At 40.7% G+C, this 21412-nt stretch overlaps 3 protein-coding genes and 1 non-coding gene across 4 annotated transcripts; 3 read left to right on the top strand and 1 right to left on the bottom strand.

The window, feature by feature from the left end:
* Positions 1-15: 15 nt before the first annotated feature.
* LOC133969539 (heat shock cognate 71 kDa protein-like) lies at positions 16-3544 on the bottom strand. The gene is made up of 5 exons (XM_062406096.1): positions 3346-3544; positions 2917-3115; positions 1849-2081; positions 1157-1224; positions 16-949 (listed from the first exon to the last, which is right to left on the bottom strand). Exons 2-5 carry the CDS (start codon positions 3092-3094, stop codon positions 820-822), a joined length of 609 nt encoding a protein of 202 aa, XP_062262080.1. The 5' UTR covers positions 3095-3115; positions 3346-3544; the 3' UTR covers positions 16-819.
* A 2067-nt stretch (positions 3545-5611) lies between these two features.
* Positions 5612-11163, top strand: LOC133969538 (cytotoxic and regulatory T-cell molecule). Its single transcript, XM_062406095.1, has 10 exons — positions 5612-5676; positions 6835-6975; positions 7067-7219; positions 7333-7452; positions 7615-7770; positions 8278-8547; positions 9513-9581; positions 9745-9894; positions 10173-10259; positions 10823-11163. Exons 1-10 carry the CDS (start codon positions 5631-5633, stop codon positions 10990-10992), a joined length of 1362 nt encoding a protein of 453 aa, XP_062262079.1. The 5' UTR covers positions 5612-5630; the 3' UTR covers positions 10993-11163.
* A 675-nt stretch (positions 11164-11838) lies between these two features.
* Positions 11839-15912, top strand: LOC133969537 (heat shock cognate 70 kDa protein). The gene is made up of 9 exons (XM_062406094.1): positions 11839-11957; positions 12787-12996; positions 13330-13535; positions 13616-13768; positions 13878-14433; positions 14587-14789; positions 14885-15083; positions 15169-15401; positions 15475-15912. Exons 2-9 carry the CDS (start codon positions 12792-12794, stop codon positions 15679-15681), a joined length of 1962 nt encoding a protein of 653 aa, XP_062262078.1. The 5' UTR covers positions 11839-11957; positions 12787-12791; the 3' UTR covers positions 15682-15912.
* On the top strand, positions 13168-13259 carry LOC133970231 (small nucleolar RNA SNORD14). Its single transcript, XR_009924287.1, has one exon. It is a non-coding gene; the product is annotated as a small nucleolar RNA SNORD14 (small nucleolar RNA).
* Positions 15913-21412: the final 5500 nt, after the last annotated feature.

The following is a 21412-nucleotide window of genomic DNA, read 5'->3' as shown; positions in this document are numbered from 1 at the left end:
CCTCAGAATTGTTTGAAACAAATTGAAATCCGGAGAAAAGAGAATCCTTAAGATTACAACTAGTGTGCAGGCTATTACAACATATGCATCGGCCTGTTGTCTGCCTGAAGAGAGGTCTGAGTTCAGGGGCAGTGAGAGAACAGGATTTTAATTAAATTTTCAATTTAAGTTGCTTCATAGTAAACTTGTATGATGCATTCTCTTCAAGAAGAAGCAGAAGAAGACTGCAGCTAAGCCAATGCTAGAAACATCCGTCTTGGACGACTGATTATTTAATTTCTTTAGTCTGGTTTATTTTATTTAATAGTTTTGTTAGACCTTAAAATGTTTTATTAAAGCAGTGCTCATCAACTGCTGAAAACATAAATGCAGATATCCCAGTTCATAATTTTTCTCAACTCTTAATATTATCTACTATACAATTTAGGTCAGTGATGCTTCTTCACAGGAAAGTGTCCACAGTAGAAGTATGCATGTTCATATAATGTGCTAGCCTGACGTTGTCATATTCACAATTCTAGTCAGACTGTGAGTCTGATACCGCTCCATTGGGCTGTGATTATGGGGCTTGTAACAACCGAACCAGAAAAAAAAAAGCCTCTTGTCTCAATTGGATAAACCTACAACCAATCATGTTGTGGGCGGGGCTAAGTTCGAATTGCATGCTTCAGTCATTATTTATTCATCTGCTCACAAACCTGTCATAGAATGCACGTGCAATTTTTGCTGGAAGACCACTTCATCACTCATGAATCTGGCTTCACTTAGTAGGGTGCTGGTATTGTTCATTCCTGCTTATCTTCTAAGCGGTATGAAGGACTAATCCACTTCCACAATGGTTGGTCCAGTGGATCCACCGCCAGTAGGATTGCCACCAGTGCCAGGGAAGCTGCCTGGCATTCCGCCGGGCATCCCACCTGGAATGCCCCCAGCACTCTGGTACTGCTTGGTGATAATAGGGGCGGTGTGGCCTAGTGGTTAGAGTGGTTGCTCTCCTACAAGAAGGTTGCCGGTTCAAACCCCACTCTCTCCCATCTGCATGCCGAACTGTCCTTGGCAAGATACCGAACCCCTAAATGGCCCCTCATGAATGTTGAGTGTACTAATTGTAAGTCGCTTTGGACAAAAGTGTCAGCCAAATGACATGTAAAGTAATGTAATAATGGGGTTACAGGCGTTCTCCAGTTCCGGTTGCTGATGTTCATACTCTTCCTTTTCTGCAGTCTAGTACAAAAAAATCAATTCATATATTTTCCTTTTGACTATAGGAATTACTTGGCAGTTAGAACTTGGCAGTTAGAGCTCTATAGTCAGATGTTTTCAGACAGGACCTCGGGAGTGTACCTCTCACACACATAATAGAGCAGAGCGTTCAGGTGAGGGGTGGTGAAGCAAGCAGAGGCAGGATGTTATAAGATCACATGTTTTACTTAACAGCACATTGGCATCGGCCCTTATCACCAAAAGCTCTCCTGACGTTTGTGTCTTTTTTATGTGTGTGGTGCCGATTGAAATGTTTGAATTCTAAATTTCTACGTCTGTCACGTGTTGGAAACATCGCGACACACACGCTTGCTGTGACTCACCTGTTTCTTTCTAACATTGGCTTCCCTGGAGAGAAATTAATCTCCTGAGGCTTTCACATGGAAATTTGCATTATACAAACACTAGTGATTGCACATTAAGTCATCATTATCTTATTATATGAATACAATAACAGTGGTATAGGAGATGTAATACTGTGGAATTATACTTTAATCTTCACATTTGACATCCTACTAAATGACGCCATTTAAAAGAATACTGTATCCATGTCAATACCTGTACTGTCAATCCATCAATCCTTACCTGGTTCTTGTCAAGCCAGCTGATGACCTTGTTGCACTTGTCAAAGATCTTGTGCTTATCTTCCTCATTGATCTTGCCAGCGAGCTTCTCATCCTCCACAGTTGACTTCATGTTGAAGGCATATGACTCCACTCCATTTTTAGCAGACACCTTGTCACGCTGGACATCATCCTCCGACTTGTACTTCTCAGCCTCCTGGACCATGCGTCCAATGTCCTCCTTGCTGAGACAACCTGTCATCAAATAGGTAAGATTAGCATTCATTAATCTGATGTTGGGATAACCCTGCAGTTATTGGTGTGAAGCAGCATTTAATACCCTTGTCAGTGGCGTTTCTACATTAGGGGCGCTGTTTCGCAGAAAGCTCAATACAGCTGTACTTTGTGGCAAAATATATTTTATTTTATGTTATATGCAAAGTAGCGTGAATGTGTGTTTGTGAATAAACTTGACTCACAAGCATTATAGTCTTGTTTTGGAGTAATTTGATTCGTGTGTGTTTCTGTCTGTGTGCTTGCAACGGCCCAAGCTTAAGACCGTTGCCATGGAAACACCAATGAGCGCGAACCACACAGGCCAAAGTTAACATTGAGAGATGGGTGGAGTTGGGGCACATCTGAAAGTGCCCCAACTCCGCCCACGAAATCTGCTAGCAACCCGACTCGAATAATGCAAAACGTGACTCCAGCTCCCAGCTGTTAGCTCCAAATGAGCTAACAGTCTAACAGACTAATCCCTGTGAACAGTCTGTGGAGAGGTTTCACTCACATATCGGATGTATTATACGGTTTGATCTTCGGTCAGTTTAGCCCTGCTAGCCTGCAGGCGATGCTAACGGGACCGTAGGGAGTTATTGACCCGACATGAACCGACATGATCCGTTCCACCCAGCGACATCTTTGTGGCTCGCTGAGCGCGAAAGGATGTGAAATGTATTTGAAATAGGAGTTCTGCTGGCACTCAAAATGCAGCCCATGGTATATTGTACTGGTCTATATAGGCCCACTGCTTATAATAATTGGCTACCTCTATTTTTGTAACGGTGACATGACGTAAATCGCCACTGACCCTTGTCATTGGTGATAGTGATCTTGTTCTCCTTTCCAGTGCTCTTTTCGACAGCAGACACATTAAGGATTCCGTTGGCATCAATATCAAATGTCACCTCGATCTGGGGAGCACCACGGGGAGCAGGAGGGATGCCTGTCAGCTCACACTTGCCCAGCAGGTTGTTGTCTCTGGTCATGGCACACTCACCCTCATAAACCTGTTGGTGTGTTAGCAGGAAATGTTAAAATCATGTTTGCTCAGATATCCCAGGGAGGTCGGGGTGAGCTCTATTTGAATCCATGAGTGGCAGAAATAAATATCACCATGGTGTGCTACAGCCATGTACAGCTCACTCAAGTAAATTAAACATCTCAGAAATATACTGGATGTGACATCTGCTACTATGTATAAGACAAACACCTCAATACAATCAACAAGCATCCTCACCTGGATGAGCACACCAGGCTGGTTGTCAGAGTAGGTGGTAAAGGTCTGGGTCTGCTTAGTAGGGATGGTGGTGTTGCGTTCCGATCAAGACAGTCATCACGCCTCCAGCAGTCTCAATACTCAGGGACAGAGGGGTGGCATCCAGAAGCAGCAGGTCCTGCACATTCTCAGACTTGTCACCAGACAGGATGGCAGCCTGGACAGCTGTACAGACAAAACAATCAGAATGTGATATCAAGTTCGACACTTAGCTAGATAATGAGTGTCCATGAGCGTCAGCTAACAAAAATGTTTGATATCAGGGTCCATGTCCAAAAAACTAAGTGGTGTATCAATATGCTGAATACACTTACCAGCTCCACCGACCAGTCACGGATCTGTCCTTTATCCATCTTTGCGTAACATGTCATTTTTTACATGTCATTTAGCTGACGCTTTTGTCCAAAGCGACTTACATTTTTAGTACACTCAACATTTATGAGGGACCATTTAGGGGTTCAGTATCTAGCCACACTTCGGCGTGGGAGAACGCCCACTTTACCCCCTAGGCCACACCACCCCACGATGCGACTTCTCCACAGGGTCCAGCATGCCACGGAAGAGGTCAGCATTGAGCTCCTCAAAGCGAGCCCTTGTGATGGAGGTGTAAATGGTAGATGGTTTTGTATTTATATACCGCTTTTCTAGTTTTGAGGACCACTCAAAGCGCTTTACAGTACAGTTCTAAATTCAGCACCATGGAAGAGATTTCTTCTGGGTAGAAGGTTTTGGTTTCCTCTTTGTATTCAACCTCCACTTTGGGGCGTCCACTATCACTAATAATATCGGATGGCCAATGCTTCATGTCAGACTGAACCACTGGATCCGCAAATCGTCTGCCAATTAAATGTTTATCATCTGAAATGCCAAGGAAACAATGGAAATAAATACTGTTCATATTTTTGCTGTTAGTTCAGATAGCTCTAGTTAATTTGACATTTTCAAATCTAATGATATGAGATCAACATGAGCTCACTGGGATCAATTCATATTTCATATCACATATCCTGCACTAGCCTTACCAAAGACCGTGTTGGTGGGGTTCATGGCAACTTGATCATTGGCAATGATCTCAACTTTCCCATGCTGGAACACACAACACAGGAGTAGGTGGTCCCGAGATCGATACCAACCGCTGGTCCCTTAGACATGATTACTCTGTGAAGTAAAAAAAATCATAATGGTATTCCAGCAGGGGACAGTAACACTCAGTGAACAGGACCTATATTAATTACTTTCTAAAGTTATTGAAAGTACTTTAGAAAGTAAAGTACTTTCCTCGATCTGAGTTTTCACAAAATAACATTATTGCTCGTACATTCATTCAATTGACCAACTTTTAAATTCTATATTATTTGTGATAAGATTATATCCTAGGACGGACGTACATGAATGCATATGAAACAATAAGTAAGTGTGCACTATATGCATCCTATATATTATAAGAATATAATTCATGGGAAAGGAATGATGTCACGGTAAACTTTGTACCACAGTAAAATATAGGCCACACTGTGATATTTGGCCTTAAGAAGCAGAATTATAAACATAAGGTTTGGACAAATCTTCATAGGCATCAGTCTATAGAAAGACATCCTACCTGGATGAATCTGTGGCCTCAACTGCCGCAGTCTGGCTCTCCTCCGGAAGATGAACACAGGCTTAAGATGCCTGGCTTCTGTATGAAGCTTCCCCATGGCTTGTGAGCCAATCAGCTTGCAGAACATCAGGGAGCTTCCAGTACATTCTGGCTCGATCCTCAAGTTCCATTTGAGTCACCCTACCTCTGATTGGCTAAAGCCCGGTAAACTGTAAAGGAGAGAGAGAGAGAGAGAGAGAGAGAGAGAGAGAGAGAGAGAGAGAGAGAGAGAGAGAGAGAGAGAGAGAGAGAGAGAGAGAGAGAGAGCGAGAGGTTAACTCGAAACTTATTAAAAATAAATACAAAGCATAACTTGTCAATTTAATACATTTAACAGTGATGCAGCCTAAACACCTGAGTATATTATATAAGCATCATACAATTATCAGGCAGACCATATACATACAATTTCAGAAAGAGCTTATAAACAATGGAAATTGAGCTCTTCAGCTTTTGCTTTCACTGTAGAATTATCACATGAGTATCCCTAAATAAGTAAGTTAGTGGAAACCACAGAGCTGTTACGTCACGGAAGGTCCCTCAGCAGAGTACAAATGCATCAAATAATGAGGAAACACAACAGAGTCGTTGGTATTGAGTGACAGAGATGGAAGTGAAGCTGTTTCTCACCGTCTTCATGCTCCTCGTACAGGGTGAGTATTTTACTTTCACTACTCGTTGACTGGTAATGTTTGATATGAAAAGCAGTTAACAATAATGAAATATGACGGTACACTCAATGATGGAAATAAAACAGCAGATCATGAACCTGCCGGATGTGATGTGGTGCTTATGAACTCCTCATAAATCTAGATAGACATCTTTATATGTAAGTATCTCGTAAGAGTAATTGGTTGTTTTTTGTGATTACAAATTTTGATGCCTAAGGCCCAGACAAATCATGCGGAGGAATTTGTCTATAGCAAGAGTCAATGTTGTCTTAAACTGTTAAGTATTAATTTATTTGAATGTTAAATATGTTTAACATGTGTATATTTTGTCAGTTATTACGAGTGTCAGAGAGTAAATACATATTGTACATCACTTCCCTTTTTTATGTGATGTCTTTATTCTACACAGTATATAGTATTGTGTGTATAACCTCTTTTGAATCAGGCTTTAGAAATAAGTAACACACTAAATTGAAATAAGTGACTAAATTCTCAAGAAAACTCTTTAATCATTCAGTAACTATCATGTGTATAAATTATATTTATTTTATTTTCCTGCATTGTTCCAATCTTGTTGACCTCTGATGAGCCCACTGCTGGTTTCAAAATGCCCCCACAAATGTGTTTTCCAAAAGCCTCGTCATAGGAAAGCAAGTAACTAAAAGCCCCCGTGAGCAGCCCACAGCAAGTGTATATTTTGACTGACCATGTTACTTCCTGTCACAGACACGCATTCGATGTGGGACGGGTGAGGGGGATTTGCTTCTTTTGCAGATGCAGTGCAGTCGAGAACACTTTCCGCCCCCTAACCACATACATTCACACACATAAACACACAGACACACACACACACACACACACACACACACACACTGTGGCTCAGAGAGGTATAGATGAGTCAAACTGAGAGGCGGGGTTTGGACTTTGGTGACCTCCGTGAGCGAGGGAGGGAAACTCACTTTCCCTAGCTTAATTTCAATCAATTCCTATTGTTGTTTTTGTTTTCATCAGTTTTTAATACCAGCAGAAGTTTCTCCACTGTTGAAATGTTTTAGATAATATCAATCTGTGCTGTAGAGATAATTCTTTATTCTCAGTGTGAATTTCCTGACATCAATGTTCCTATTCATTTAATTGCAGTTTCACTTGCACTGTTGGAGCGTGTGACTGTGATGAAAGGTCAGACTCTCAACTTAAGCTGCCCCATTAGTAATCCTCACAAGACCACTGTGGAGTGGAGGAACCCAAAAGGATACATTATGTTTTTCAATCACAATAAAGGTGAGGATGACATATAACAGCACAGGTATTAGCAGCAACATAAATTAGCTGGTGGTTGAATGTTGTTTGATTTCCTCTACCTTGCCTCCAGCTTTAAAGGACAAGCGTTACGGAATCGACAGACTGTCGGAATCCGAATTCTCCATCAGTATTTCCTACATCACCGTCAAAGATGGTGGCAACTACACATGCTCTCACTATGACCACCACACAAAAGAGAAGATAGTGGAGGTGACAGTGTTAGGTATGTGTTCTGCTGCAATTACAGATAATATTATTTTTAACATATAACCCCACCGTCATTATATTGTCAAAATACTGTAGTAACGTCACTTTTTGTGCATGATTCTTTTAAAGGTTATCCTAGAATGAATGTGGCAGAGCATGAAGGACAGCTTGTCATTAAATGCACTGCTGAGGGGAACCACTATCCTCCACAGATCTCCTGGAAAGTAGGCCAGGGGCCTGAGATTAGGGGTGAGTTGCGAACACCTACCGCTACCAATATATTTTTTGTTTCATTTTGAATGCCATACATGAGCGGTTTAAGGTATAAATTTGAATTTCGGCCCAATTTCTCAGCAGTGTCATATGAAGATGAGTCTTCAAGTGCATAATCACATCTGTCCTATCCAACAGGTCATGCCCAAGTCTATCATGAAGACAAAACATATGTGTCCATGGATATGTTACATGTTCAGCCAGAGAATAAGAGAGTGACTGTGAAATGCCTTGTTCGCCATCCGGCTCTGCTCTCACCACCTCTGATGAACTTTGTCAAAATTGGACGAAACAGTGAGTACAAACTGAAACTTAGCCTGCTCCTGTTTTACTGACTGGAACCTTAGCCATTCATTCAAACTAGACTACCAAGTCCATGTCCAATATTGACCCCCAGAGAACCTGAGTGTAATTGGGCCATGTGTTGGCCCACACTTGTTCAGTTTAATTACTTCTGAAGTTTTCAGACATGAACTGCAGGTAAAACCCATAAAATTGTATTTTGGAGTTTACCAGTAGGTAACTTGTAAACTCACAACACGTACAATACAGTTCAGTTCATGTCTAAAAGCAGCTTTAGTGGAACAGTGAAAGTGCGAAGATGAGGAGTTTTTTCCACAAGCTTCTTCATGACACTGTCTGTGAAAGTTGACCAACAACATGAATATATAATTGATGTAATTTCCTCTTTCTGTAAGATGCAGTTTGTTTTGTCTATTTAGATTTTCTATTTGAGTTTCTATGATTGAATTGACTGTTTCTGCTCAGTAACAGTGTGAACCCCCTCTCTATGTTTGACAGCAAGAAAGTTCCAACGCACAACTACGACTAGTTCACCTACAGCTCCAGGGTCAGCAGAGGCACTGACAACAACCAGTGGGTCCAGACATGAGACCACATCAACAGTCCACCTCACAACCACATATGTGAATGGGCATCCATCAGAGAGCTCTATCCAGTTATCAGCTGTCTCCTCCAATCACCCGTTTCCTTCCAGGGAGCCACAGACGGTTTCAGCATCCAGCCGGTCTCTTATAAACCCTATTACAGGCTCACATCTCAGCACTACTGGTGAGCCAAATTGTTGTCACTTGTATATGACTGTCGGGGTGTGCAGCAATATGGCAATATAATATCCTTAACAATAACAATGTCTCGATGGTCTGCCTTTAGAGACATCGTTAGATTGTTGTAATGTTCAGTACCTTGCAAAATGGTCTTTAAAACCAATATGAAAATACATTGTGATAAGGTTGAGGATCCTGCCTGAAAAATTGTGTTATTTGATATGTTTGCTAAAATATAATATTAACAATAAATATATTGAAGAAACCTAATGCTTTGCAAAATGGATATCTGAATAGTGCCCGGAATAACTCAACCTTAACTTAGTTTCCTTTATACTGCAACCCACAGCTTGGGGGATGGAAATGTTAGAGATCTCAGCTTGCGCAGAGGGTTTCATTTGGTTTCCTAACACCCCACTATAGTTCTGTTTCCTGTTACAGTGAAGTGTCACACTGTAGTGTCAGATGCATTCATACACTCTGAGGATGGAACTGTGAGGCTTCACACAAAGGTGAAGATCACTTCCATGATGTACAGTTCACAGAGCATCATCTCTGCTTTGATATGTTCAAGCTTTACGAAAAAAATGCTTAGTGCTTAACTTTCTTTCATTTGAATCTGAAGAACAGTTGGCCAGAGGTGATTCAACGCTGATTTATAAACTAACTCTGAAACTTACTGTTCCCAGAAATAACATTCAGTTATTCATCTGATCCATGCAAAACAGAGCACAACTCACACTGTCTGTTATCAAGTGTACTGCATTGAAATTTTATACATAAAATGACTCTTAACCAAACTGTATTTACAGTCCATGCTCTTCAAAGCCGTCTGTTTTATGCCATCTAGTGGTAACTCTGAAAAACTACAATAGGGTTGTAAGATTAAATGGAGGTTGAGTTGGGCTGCAGCAGCTTATTCAAGGCTGTGTTAATTGTTGTCTCGTCCTTCCTCATTACTCTGTAAAGGCTGGAAATCTGTGTCTGAAACAACAGAGGAGATCACATCCTACAACAGCACAGGGGGAAACACACCAGGTAACTTTACATTGCTTACAGTACTGTCTGCATTGCTGACTCTACACGTAATGATGGCATAATTATCTATAGGGTTGTATACATAAAAAAAATATGTAATAGGCTTTAAACGTGATGATGTAAGGTTTTGGTGAAAAACTGCCAACATTCTCTTCATTTCCAGGGAGCACAAATGACCCACGGATGCAAACAGGAAGTCAAGGCAATTCCACATTGTTGGTCTTTCTGGTGTCGTGCCTGATTGTCTGTCTCCTTATCGTGGTCATATTTTTTGCTATCAAGCTGAGGAGAGCGCACATCACCTGGAAGAGAGGTGAGCAAATCTTATTTCCACTTTCTGTCTGACATATTATCAACAACAAGATCAGACTGAAGCTGCTGTTAGACAGAGGTTTAGTCTGGGCATTGGTCAATTTATGAAGCAAATCCTTAATGCTGGTTTTCCTCTGCTTCATGGCTGTCCAGAAATATATAAAATATGATATCAATTATAAATAGACTTTCTCTTTGCACACCTCTTACTAGACCGCAAAGCAATGCACTTTATTTTTTTAATGTATTGATTTATTATGACAGTTTTCTTTGTTACAGAGAATGAGGACTCAAATCCTTCAGAGGAGAGCAGCAAATCGAAATCAAGCCAAGAGGAGAAGAACTCTAAGGGACAAAGGCGAAGAGGTACACTGATAACTCAGCACAAAGGGACTTGAATTATTCCTGGTCTCAGGACAAGCTTTGTGGATTAAAGAAATGATCATGTGATTTCGGTCAATTGCTTATTCTAGCTTCAGGAAATGTATTAAGTTTATAAAACATGACTAGTTGAGAGTGTTTGATCAGTGTTGACATCCCTTGTGTCCACATTAATGTATGAGACAGCTGAATTAAGGAAACCAATCTGAAATGATGACTTCCATTCAACACAGTCATTTGTATTACATTAAACATTAAGAAGCTAATATTAAATATACATATATATATGTATATATATGAAACATGTGTAGGTTACACACACCACACACTTTGTGTTGTCTTACTGTAATAATATTTGATGGGACACATTCTGACTTTCCAACTTCTGCTCATTTCTTTCAGTGAATAGTTCCACTCCTTAAACACCAACATGACTAATTCAGCTTTGTGTAGTTGATAGTTTCTGTTGACACACAATCAGGGCTGTAACCGTTTCCTGCAATGAGTCACCGACTTTGACATGCCCTCTCTCTGCCTCTCCCTCGCAGGGCTCTTCAACACAGCATTCACAAAGTATGTGGTTGAAGAACCAGCAGTGATCCCTTCAAACACAGGTGCCATGTCAGCAACAGAGATTGTAAATCAGGAGAGGACTTCTGAACCTCAACCCCCATCACAATCTCCAGCCAAATGTGACATAAAGGAGACAGAGCTATAAGAGTCTGTCAAATACTGCATTGTCTTTGTTTTACTCCACTGGTCACAATGAGTGTATGATTTCACTGAAAAGATTGTGGTGACGCATTGTTTCAACTATAGTATTGTTATGTACTGTGTATATAATGTACAGTTTGTTTACATGTAAAAAATAAAATATATTTTAACTTTTTATTTGGACAAATATGTTTAAGAGAAACATAGAAAAATTATTTTGCATATTATCTGTGGATTACGATTATTTATGTGGGCCAGTATGTGAGGTCATATCCCAAGCATTATATATATATATATGTATATATATATATATATATATATATATATTTAATTCTGATTCTATCAGATACATCCTATCACATGTGACACTGGGGGCCAATGGAGACAGAGATCAAATGAAATGTAGAGCATGGTGATGTGTAAGGCCACGAATATACTATTTGTGATGTCAGGCCGTAGCGTATTCATTCACTGAAAAAGTCATTGTTTCAAGCGAGAATGAAATGTCGGTAGCTTCCTTCCGGTTTGTCTCTCCATTTTCAAATATCAACGGGATCAACATATCCCAGTTGGCTCCCGTCTATACACGCGATGTTTCTACATCTCATTTCTAATCATTCTTAAACTTACTCTATTCGAATTAAAAGCATATGTACATCTGATGGATAGAAAATCACACGAGACAGGGTCGTAAGCCTGAATCATGGCTGTTGAACCATGCGGTCATTCACAAGCGATTATGAAACCCAGAACCTGAAACAGGAAGTGGGATGGAGCAGCCGAGCGTCATTCGAACGTCATTGGTGGACCGCAGAGGAAGGCTCGATGTGGGATTGGCTGTTCTGCCGGATATATAAAGTTCTGGTTCCTTCCACTCCTTCCTTTACTTCTCAAACCGGCAAGGATAAGTCCGCCTTGCTGCGCTCCATCCAGCACATCCCCCAAAGTCATCGGAGGTTCATTCAATCGGTAAGATTTTTTCAGAGTTAATATATATGTAAGAAATACTACTATCCGTCGATTGTATAATTGGAGGTAGTTTTCTACTGATACTGCTGATTCATGGTCGCTTTTTTGTGACCGCAAATGCTCAGAATAAGTTTGCTTGTTATATTGTATTACTGTTTCAAACGATGCGATGCAGATGATCACATTTACAGAAGATTACGTGTAGGATGCACGTATAAAGGCTGTAACCACGAGCTTAACTCGTGGGCTAGCTAACGGTAGCTACTTAGCAGAGTGGGGGTGGGGGACCTTCGAGAATGTTCTCGAACAGCCGGTGTCAAGGCAACGGGAATGACCATACTTCCGGTTGCTCTTTCAGAACAAAGGCCTCTGTCGCATCGCCGCGTCTTTTAATTTGAATAATAAGGAGTGCCTCGCAGTATGGACTGCCTGATTTAACACGACATTTGTCCCTTTTTGGTTAGTTAATTAATTTTAAAGTCTCCGGTTTCCGGAGAGATCGATGGCAGTGTTAACTTGAGGCCTCACTTACATGCAGAATTAGCGCTGTGTCATTAATTTAGCGTTTTCAGTCTTTCGGTACATTGATTCATTAACACTTTGTATGCTATCTATTATAGCAATGTATTCAACACACGTATTATATAGTATAAGTCTATTCCTATAGCAATTTCATGCTGGTGAAATGCTGTTTCATTAATTTGAGTTTCTGTATTTTTGGGTCTCTTCTGCGTACAACTTATTAAAGTTAATTTTTTTAAACGTTTTTTAAAAAAGTTATGAATTACTGTCAGTTGTAACACATGGTACAAATCAACTTTCTTTTCAGGAATCATGTCTAAGGGACCAGCAGTCGGTATCGATCTCGGGACCACCTACTCCTGTGTTGGTGTGTTCCAGCATGGGAAAGTGGAGATCATTGCCAACGACCAGGGCAACAGGACCACACCCAGCTATGTGGCCTTCACAGATTCCGAGAGGCTGATTGGGGATGCAGCGAAAAATCAGGTTGCCATGAACCCCTGCAACACCGTCTTTGGTAAGAGTTAAATTGTATTATTGATCAAAAGTGAGCTTGTAACAAAGCTGCTAAAAGTGGAGCAGCTCTTCACAGTAATACAACTAAAGAACAAAAATAACTGGCTCCTATATTAATAGTATGCAAGAATGATACAAGTCTCAGTTTCCAAATGAATTTTTAAAGAGCACCTCACTGTGATGACGACTTTCCCGCCATTCGTAGTTTCCTCCAGAGGTTGAAAGACCAAAGATGGCCAAATCCTTCCTTGGATGTCTGAGTGGGCTTCTATAATGGAAGTCAACCATTTCTAAAATTTGTTTTGGAATTTAACAAAAGTATTTATTTTTGCAGATGCCAAAAGGCTGATTGGCCGCAGGTTTGATGACGCAGTTGTACAATCTGATATGAAGCACTGGCCATTCAATGTCATCAATGACAGCACTCGACCCAAAGTTCAAGTTGAGTACAAGGGTGAGTCAAAGTCCTTCTACCCAGAGGAGATCTCTTCCATGGTGCTGACCAAGATGAAGGAGATTGCTGAAGCCTACCTCGGAAAAGTAGGTTACCAGTTCATTTTTTGAAGACAAAGCTACGATACTTGATTGCTGTGGAATTTTAATTGTTTAATTTCTTTCAGACTGTCAACAATGCTGTAGTCACAGTGCCCGCCTACTTCAATGACTCCCAGCGCCAGGCAACTAAGGATGCAGGCACTATCTCCGGCCTAAACGTTTTGCGTATCATCAATGAACCAACTGCTGCTGCTATTGCATATGGTTTGGACAAGAAGGTATATTACCCTTTAAAATATATATTACTTGTACAATATTGATGGTTTGAAATAAAAACGACTAGTTTTTGGTAGTTGAATAGAGTTGGTAATTTCCATTCCTTTCCAGGTTGGGTCAGAAAGGAACGTTCTCATCTTCGATCTTGGTGGTGGCACCTTTGACGTGTCCATCTTGACCATCGAGGATGGCATCTTTGAGGTCAAGTCTACCGCTGGAGATACACATCTTGGTGGGGAAGATTTCGACAACCGCATGGTGAACCACTTCATCGCTGAGTTCAAGCGCAAGTTCAAGAAAGACATCAGCGACAACAAGAGAGCTGTCCGTCGTCTGCGCACCGCTTGTGAGAGGGCAAAGCGCACATTGTCTTCCAGCACCCAGGCCAGCATTGAAATCGACTCCCTGTATGAGGGAGTTGATTTCTACACCTCCATCACCAGGGCTCGCTTTGAGGAGCTCAACGCTGACCTCTTCCGTGGCACGCTGGACCCTGTGGAGAAGTCTCTTCGTGACGCAAAGATGGATAAAGGACAGATCCATGACATAGTGCTGGTCGGTGGCTCCACCCGTATCCCCAAGATCCAGAAGCTGCTCCAGGATTTCTTCAATGGAAAGGAGCTCAACAAGAGTATCAATCCCGATGAAGCTGTTGCCTATGGAGCTGGTAAGTGTATTTAGCATATTGATACACTTAGTTTTTTTGAATTTGACATCCATATATTTTTAGCAGCTGACGGTCATGTACACTCATCATCTAGCTAAGTGTCGACCTTGATATCACCTTCTGATTGTTAAACTAATGTTTATGTCTTTACAGCTGTCCAGGCTGCCATCCTGTCTGGTGACAAGTCTGAGAATGTGCAGGACCTGCTTCTTCTGGATGTCACCCCTCTGTCCCTGGGTATTGAGACTGCTGGAGGCGTGATGACTGTCTTGATCAAACGCAACACCACCATCCCTACTAAGCAGACCCAGACCTTTACCACCTACTCTGACAACCAGCCTGGTGTGCTCATCCAGGTAAGCACATCTATTTCAATGAGTGTTTGAGCTTATTACGTTTGAATAAACTGTAGTTAAACTTTGTTTTAACATTGTCTGTAACACACCAACAGGTTTATGAGGGTGAGCGTGCCATGACCAGAGACAACAACCTGCTGGGCAAGTTTGAGCTGACCGGCATCCCTCCTGCTCCCCGCGGTGTTCCTCAGATCGAGGTGACATTTGATATTGATGCTAACGGCATCATGAATGTCTCTGCTGCTGACAAGAGCACTGGAAAGGAGAACAAGATCACTATCACCAATGACAAGGGTATTGAATGCTGCACTACACCAATAACTGCAGGGTTATCCCAAACTCAGATGATTTAATGCTAATCTTACCTATTTTATGACAGGTCGTCTCAGCAAGGAGGACATTGAACGCATGGTCCAGGAGGCTGAGAAGTACAAGTCAGAGGATGATGTCCAGCGTGACAAGGTGTCTGCCAAGAATGGAGTGGAATCATATGCTTTCAACATGAAGTCAACTGTGGAGGATGAGAAGCTCGCTGGCAAGATCAGTGAGGAAGATAAGCAGAAGATCTTGGACAAGTGCAACGAAGTCATTAGCTGGCTTGACAAGAACCAGGTAAATACTCTGCTTTTCTTTTTCTCTTTCAATGATGTCATTTGTCAGAATACTGAAAGGCCTTGTTTTGCAGACTGCCGAAAGGGATGAATATGAGCATCAACAGAAGGAGTTGGAGAAGGTGTGCAACCCCATCATCACTAAGCTGTACCAGAGTGCCGGTGGCATGCCAGGTGGTATGCCAGAAGGCATGCCTGGTGGCTTCGGTGGAGCTGGTGGTGCCGGTGGTGCTGCTCCCGGCGCCGGATCATCCGGACCTACCATTGAGGAGGTCGACTAACCATTCCCTCACATCAGCTGCTACTTCCTGAGAAAGTATTCCAAGAAAGTAACCCTCTTATAGCACAAGTCACAACAAGCTTAAGAGTGTAATTTAAAGATAAAATTGGGTTCTGGGATCACATTATTGCATCATTTGACACAACTGGGAAAGCTTTTAGTTGACTCCATAGCGCAGTGAGTCGTTCAGAGTTTTGTATGTCACTGCCTTGTTAATAAACTTGAAACCCTTTGTTTGACTCTGTCCATCTTTTTGTTGGAGACTTTAATCAAGCCTAATTGGATTAGAATCTATTTATAATTGACTCAAATGATGGTTGGTAGACTAGTTGCATTAATTAAAGATTGTTATGTCAGGGGACTCAAATCTTGACTTGTTTAGTTTGTTTTTAAATTAGACAGATTGTATTCTTTGAAATATGACTTCTCACAGCATTGGGGAGTGGGTTAACAAAAACTGAGATGCCATATTTAAGGTGAAAAATAAATTAAATCTTAACCTTAAAATGACACTAAAGGTAACATTTTAATGATATACATCGGCTGTATTCACTCTTATTTAAAATTCTAGTTAATGAATAGTATTGTCCTTGCCACAAATGAATCCATATCGAACATGGGTAAAAAATGACCAGAAACATTTCCTCCGTTATTTCATGCATGGCAGAACTAGGATGTTGCTTCCTCTTAAGTGGAGGGATGCTCCATCAAGGAAGAGCCATTTTTACTCATCTTTTAGACTGGGCCTGAGTTTTCTCCGAAAGGACTGATCAGATTAATCTGTCATCAAAGGAACCTTCATCTACAAAAGCTGGATTCCAAGGAACACCCACAACTCCAGCTAGATCCTGTATTGTAGAGCATATACTCTAGGAATAGGTCATCAGAATCAAGGCAAATGTGCTCATTTTCCTCATCCCCTTCTTAATGCAGCATATTTATGACCATTTAAGCCATGAATCTCGAATGGCTGAAATGAGAGAAAATCAAAATTGCAAATATTTTCAAATGCACATTAGGGGCGGCTGTAACCCTAACCCTAGCCCCCCCAATAGAATAACAAATAGATGCATTGTATGAATGTGTGTGTGAATGTAAAACTTTACTGTAAAGCGCTTTAGGTTTGTTCATAATGCAAGAAACGAAAAAAATGATTTCTGGTAATCAAAAATCGTTCTGGTTAAATACGCTGTTCTGATCTAATCAGCATAAAGCGCAAAGAAGCGTAAAGATCAGATCCAGATTCTATCTGAATCTCTGCTCCTGAGTCTCTGGTGAACTACTCGATATTGCGCATGATTACGTCACGTCTCCATGGTTACACTCAGTGCTGTGTAGACTACTGACAAGGGCGACAGCAAGCTCAAATCGTGGCAGCTGCAGCTCGCAAAGGCACTTCCGGTGGCATCAGAAACTGCCTCTGATTTCTAAAGGCATTGCCGGGATTTTACTACTGTTTGTGCCGTATAGCCTAAGATTTATATGTAGTTTATGAATGTTTATCAGCGTGTTTCTGTTCTGAGCACCACTTGTGTTGTGAAACAAGCTCATTTCTTTGTCGTATTTGTACCGATCTCCTTAAATGCTGTTATTGCTTTGCCTGTGTTTTGTGGCTTTGAACAGAAGCTTGAAATCCCACTGCTGCGAGGCTGCATTAGGGCACCTGCTGTGGCAGCTCCCGTCTTTGTTTGGAGGCAGATGCCTTTTGCTGCCACACTGTCTGAGAGCACCACGGCTGCTTGTGACTTATTCAGGGAGACTCTGAGTAGTTTGTGAATGTTTACTTACTAAAGATGCTCTTTGTTTCTCTTACGTATTTTGTCCTCATATTGCTTATTAATTATGTTTTTTTAACTGCATTTAAAAATCTGGTGAAATTACTGGTGAATACTGTAACGGAAATTTCTATATCTAGATATGTTTAATGAAATAACAGACAAGTATAGCGCTGAGAGCTGATTGGATAACGTTCCTCTCCTGGGTGAGGAGGAGTTTGTCTCAGCATAAATGAATTGGTTTTCCGAGGCTCGGGGGGCCACTGAGTTAAGTCTGTCACATTGACTTGGCCCTTGGCCCTCTCCGCAGACGGTTGAATTAAAACTAGAGAAAGATACTTGTATTGCTGCGTCCTGTTATTGAAACACCTATTACAATACGTATAGGCTATATTCTGCTGTCAAAAAACTTTCAAGGACATCATTATTACTCTGCACTGTAACAATGTGCAACAAGTGACAAGTTTTCACTTCATGGCATTGCCATCTGTACATTCCTGAATTTGCATATGTATGTCTTGATATATTGTTAGTTTCCATTTATCTGCTGAATTAGTAGAACATTTCTTCCTTCACTTGTCTTTATTCAAGCAGCTTTAGGCATTGCGGTAGACACAATTTCAAGGTGTGGTAGTTAAAGGGTTTTATATACATAGTTCAAAAGTGAGAGCGAGTAAAGACCTGACTGATGAATCCAACAGGAAACTGCAGGTGACAGCTGTTAATCAGAGGCCAGGGATCACTCTGGAATGTAACTTGAGTTCAAATCATAGACTGTATATGAGAAGAGGAAACGGCAGCGGGCAGGCCGAGCAATTGTGTGAATTGTTCACAGTGCGAGAGTCAAACAGATAATCAATCAATCAAATCATTTGTATAGCCCATATTCACAAATCACAGGTTGTCTCATAGGGCTTTAAAAAGGTGTAACATCCTCTGCCCTTGACCCTCAACAAGAGTAAGCAAAAAAAAAAAAACTTTTAACAAGGTAAAAATATGTGAGGGATCCCTCTCCCAGGATGGACAAGAGTGCAATAGATGTCAAGTGTAAAGGAGAACATCAGCAAGATAACGGTTTTAGCCGCATTGATAAGGGTAAACATTTTGAAGCATAACTGAAAGTCAAGGAATTGATGGATTATTGTCAGTAATGGTCAAGTATCTGAGGCGAAATATACATCAAGCAGTCCTGCTGCAATCAAAATCTATAGGCAGGAGCCAGCAAGATCATGATCCACCATCCAGATCGGATGCCACTGTAGTCCACAGTCATTGTCCACTGCCGCCAGTTAGGATCTATCATCAGCTGCCACCTCGGTCAGCTGCCGCCAAACAGTGTGACATGGCAACAAGGGCAGCTGCCAAACACTGTTGCATGGCAACAAGTGCAGCTGCCAAATAGTGCGACATCATAGGAAGCTGCATATCAATGGCAGTTTCTGTTGACACCGGAAGTGCCTCTACGGGCTGCCGCTTGTGATTACCGGTGGGTATTTAAACTTACTTTACTTCATGAAAGCACCGTTAACACGATCGTTTAGCGCGGTCTTAACAGACACAATAAACACAAGCACCGCAGTATGCAGCGCCTGGAACCAGATCGGGTGGACGGTTCGTTTGGTGAAACAGGATGCCAAGCTAACTCACGGGTACCTACAGCAACAGGTGACAACGTAAGCCCTACGTTTCTGGTGTTAACACACCTAGATGTGGTTTCTGCTGTTCATTGTAATCTCTCAGACAGGAGTCGTTGAGGTTCCCAGCAAGCGTACACCGATTTGAATTGAATTCAGTTCATATTCAGTTTGAATATTATATATTACATTCCTGATCAGTTTTGCTCACTGTATTCTACCTACAAACAACAGATATAAGGATACAACATCATTGCATGAAAGGTAATACAAGTGTACTACTTTCAGTCTCAACCCTATATTATATCAGAAGTTTTGATTTGTCGAATCCAGGTATAATTCATATCATTGAATGATGGATGTGTATATTCCAGCCATCAAACTCTTGTTGGCCCTGGTCTTGATATTTTCTTTACTGCTGTGACACATCACATTGGTCTCATTAAGATCACAATCAAGTTATGGCCCAGTCAGACCAACATTTGCTTCCCTTCAAGTACAAGCAAATACATGAGAGATCATGAACAAAGTTGAGTCAAAACTATGAAACAGTTGACACAGTTAATCTCCTATAAGCAAGACAAATTATCCAGCACACAACAATATTCTGTGACTTATGATCATACATTTTTACATAGTTTTGATGTAGACTATAGGATTTAAATAGACAACAGCAGAGATGGTTATGATGACATTGCAAAACTGATGCTTAAAGTTTAGAAAGCCTAACGCAATGTAACGACGGTGTTCTTTTAAAGTTGGACATGTTCTCATAATGGTCAGAGAACTGATCCTTAATTTATGGACACCACAAAGACAAAAGGACTGTCAGGTAGTAGCCTTGTCCACAGTGACATAGAACAATTTTTTTTACTTATTCTAAAAGAATAACTAGTTTGTCTAAATAGTGAAGTTGTTTAAAGTATAAAAAGTGTTTGGAAGAGTTTAAAGGACCTGTCATTTGAGGAGATCATGGTTGTTATTGTGCATTCTAATTTCTGATATCTTTAAAATATTGTTAAATGTACAGCTGTTTTTTTTACTATACAACTCTTTATCTTATGTACTCATTACATGTTTAACTTGACCGTGTCATCCTCAATATAAAGGAACTAATATTTCAAGTAATAATTTATTATCAGTCAAATCATGTTGGACCTTATGTTTTTGAAAGACAAAGCAATAACTAGAAAAGCCTCTATTTTCTCCAAGGCATTAGGTTCAAGTTTTTTTTTTGCGATTTTGACATTTCAAGTTTAATTTTAAGTTGTCAGAATGTCCTTAACAAATGCTGCAATATTGGAAGGTAGATGTTTTTCCATAATTTTTCATGTGGCTCCACCTTGTGGAACAATGGATCAACTACAATATACAGGAAAACCTTATTTACAAATTGTCTTGATTACTAGGACACATTACTAACCCTAACCCTAACCCCAACCCCTCATCATCTTCATCCCGTTCTAAATACAGAAGGGATCAGCTCATACACATGTGCCAACACATTGGGTCCACTCGTTTTTTTTCACACTCAAAACATTTAGCACAGATGTGTTGAGCCACATTGCAGTCACAGCTTTGGCTCAATTAGGGTTAGGTCTGCTTGATTGGCTTAGTAATAACTTGGAAACTATCACGCCATATACAATTTGTAAGGATAATAATAATAATCTCTGCAAAGACAAATGGTCAATATTATAATTGTATTGGATTAATCTTAAATTCATTCAGGTAAAAAATAATCAGGGTGATGTAGATGTCGATTTACAACTGCCAGCAATCCTATTCCACATTGAATTGAATTGGCCGCAGATTTTGGTCTGACTGCACCATTACTCACTGATTTATTACATCTGTGTTTCTTGATTCTCATTTGCCAAGTGAGTTTTTTGAAACGACAGGCTCTCTGAGTGGTGTGAGGCCTCCTATGAACCATTTTGACATGTCACTTTAGGAAAGACACAGGTGATGACTTACTTATATGTAGATGTCTCAGTTGTAGGATTGTGGTGTTCTGCGTTGATTTCATTCATGCATGTCATTTTCGGGATATTATGTCCTTCAAAATAGTAACGTGAAGAAGACCTGAAGAGAAGTGAAGAGAACTGCAAACATGTCAACAGACTGCCTATAAAGAACATATACTAGCAGTAATACAATCGATATAACTCATTATATAAAAAGATTCACTCTGTTTGTGTCTAATTTCCCATAAAACTCCTGCATATAAAACAATTTCTCAGTTTGGGCTCTGTATGCACTTAAAGGAGTTAGCATTATAGCTAGCCACCTGAGGCATAATGTGTGAATTCTTCCATGTTGG

Source organism: Platichthys flesus, chromosome 15 (assembly GCF_949316205.1).
Source record: "Platichthys flesus chromosome 15, fPlaFle2.1, whole genome shotgun sequence".
Classification (NCBI taxonomy): Eukaryota; Metazoa; Chordata; class Actinopteri; order Pleuronectiformes; family Pleuronectidae; genus Platichthys; species Platichthys flesus.
Note: the sequence above shows the minus strand (reverse complement) of the source record. Positions and strands in the feature narration are given on the sequence as shown.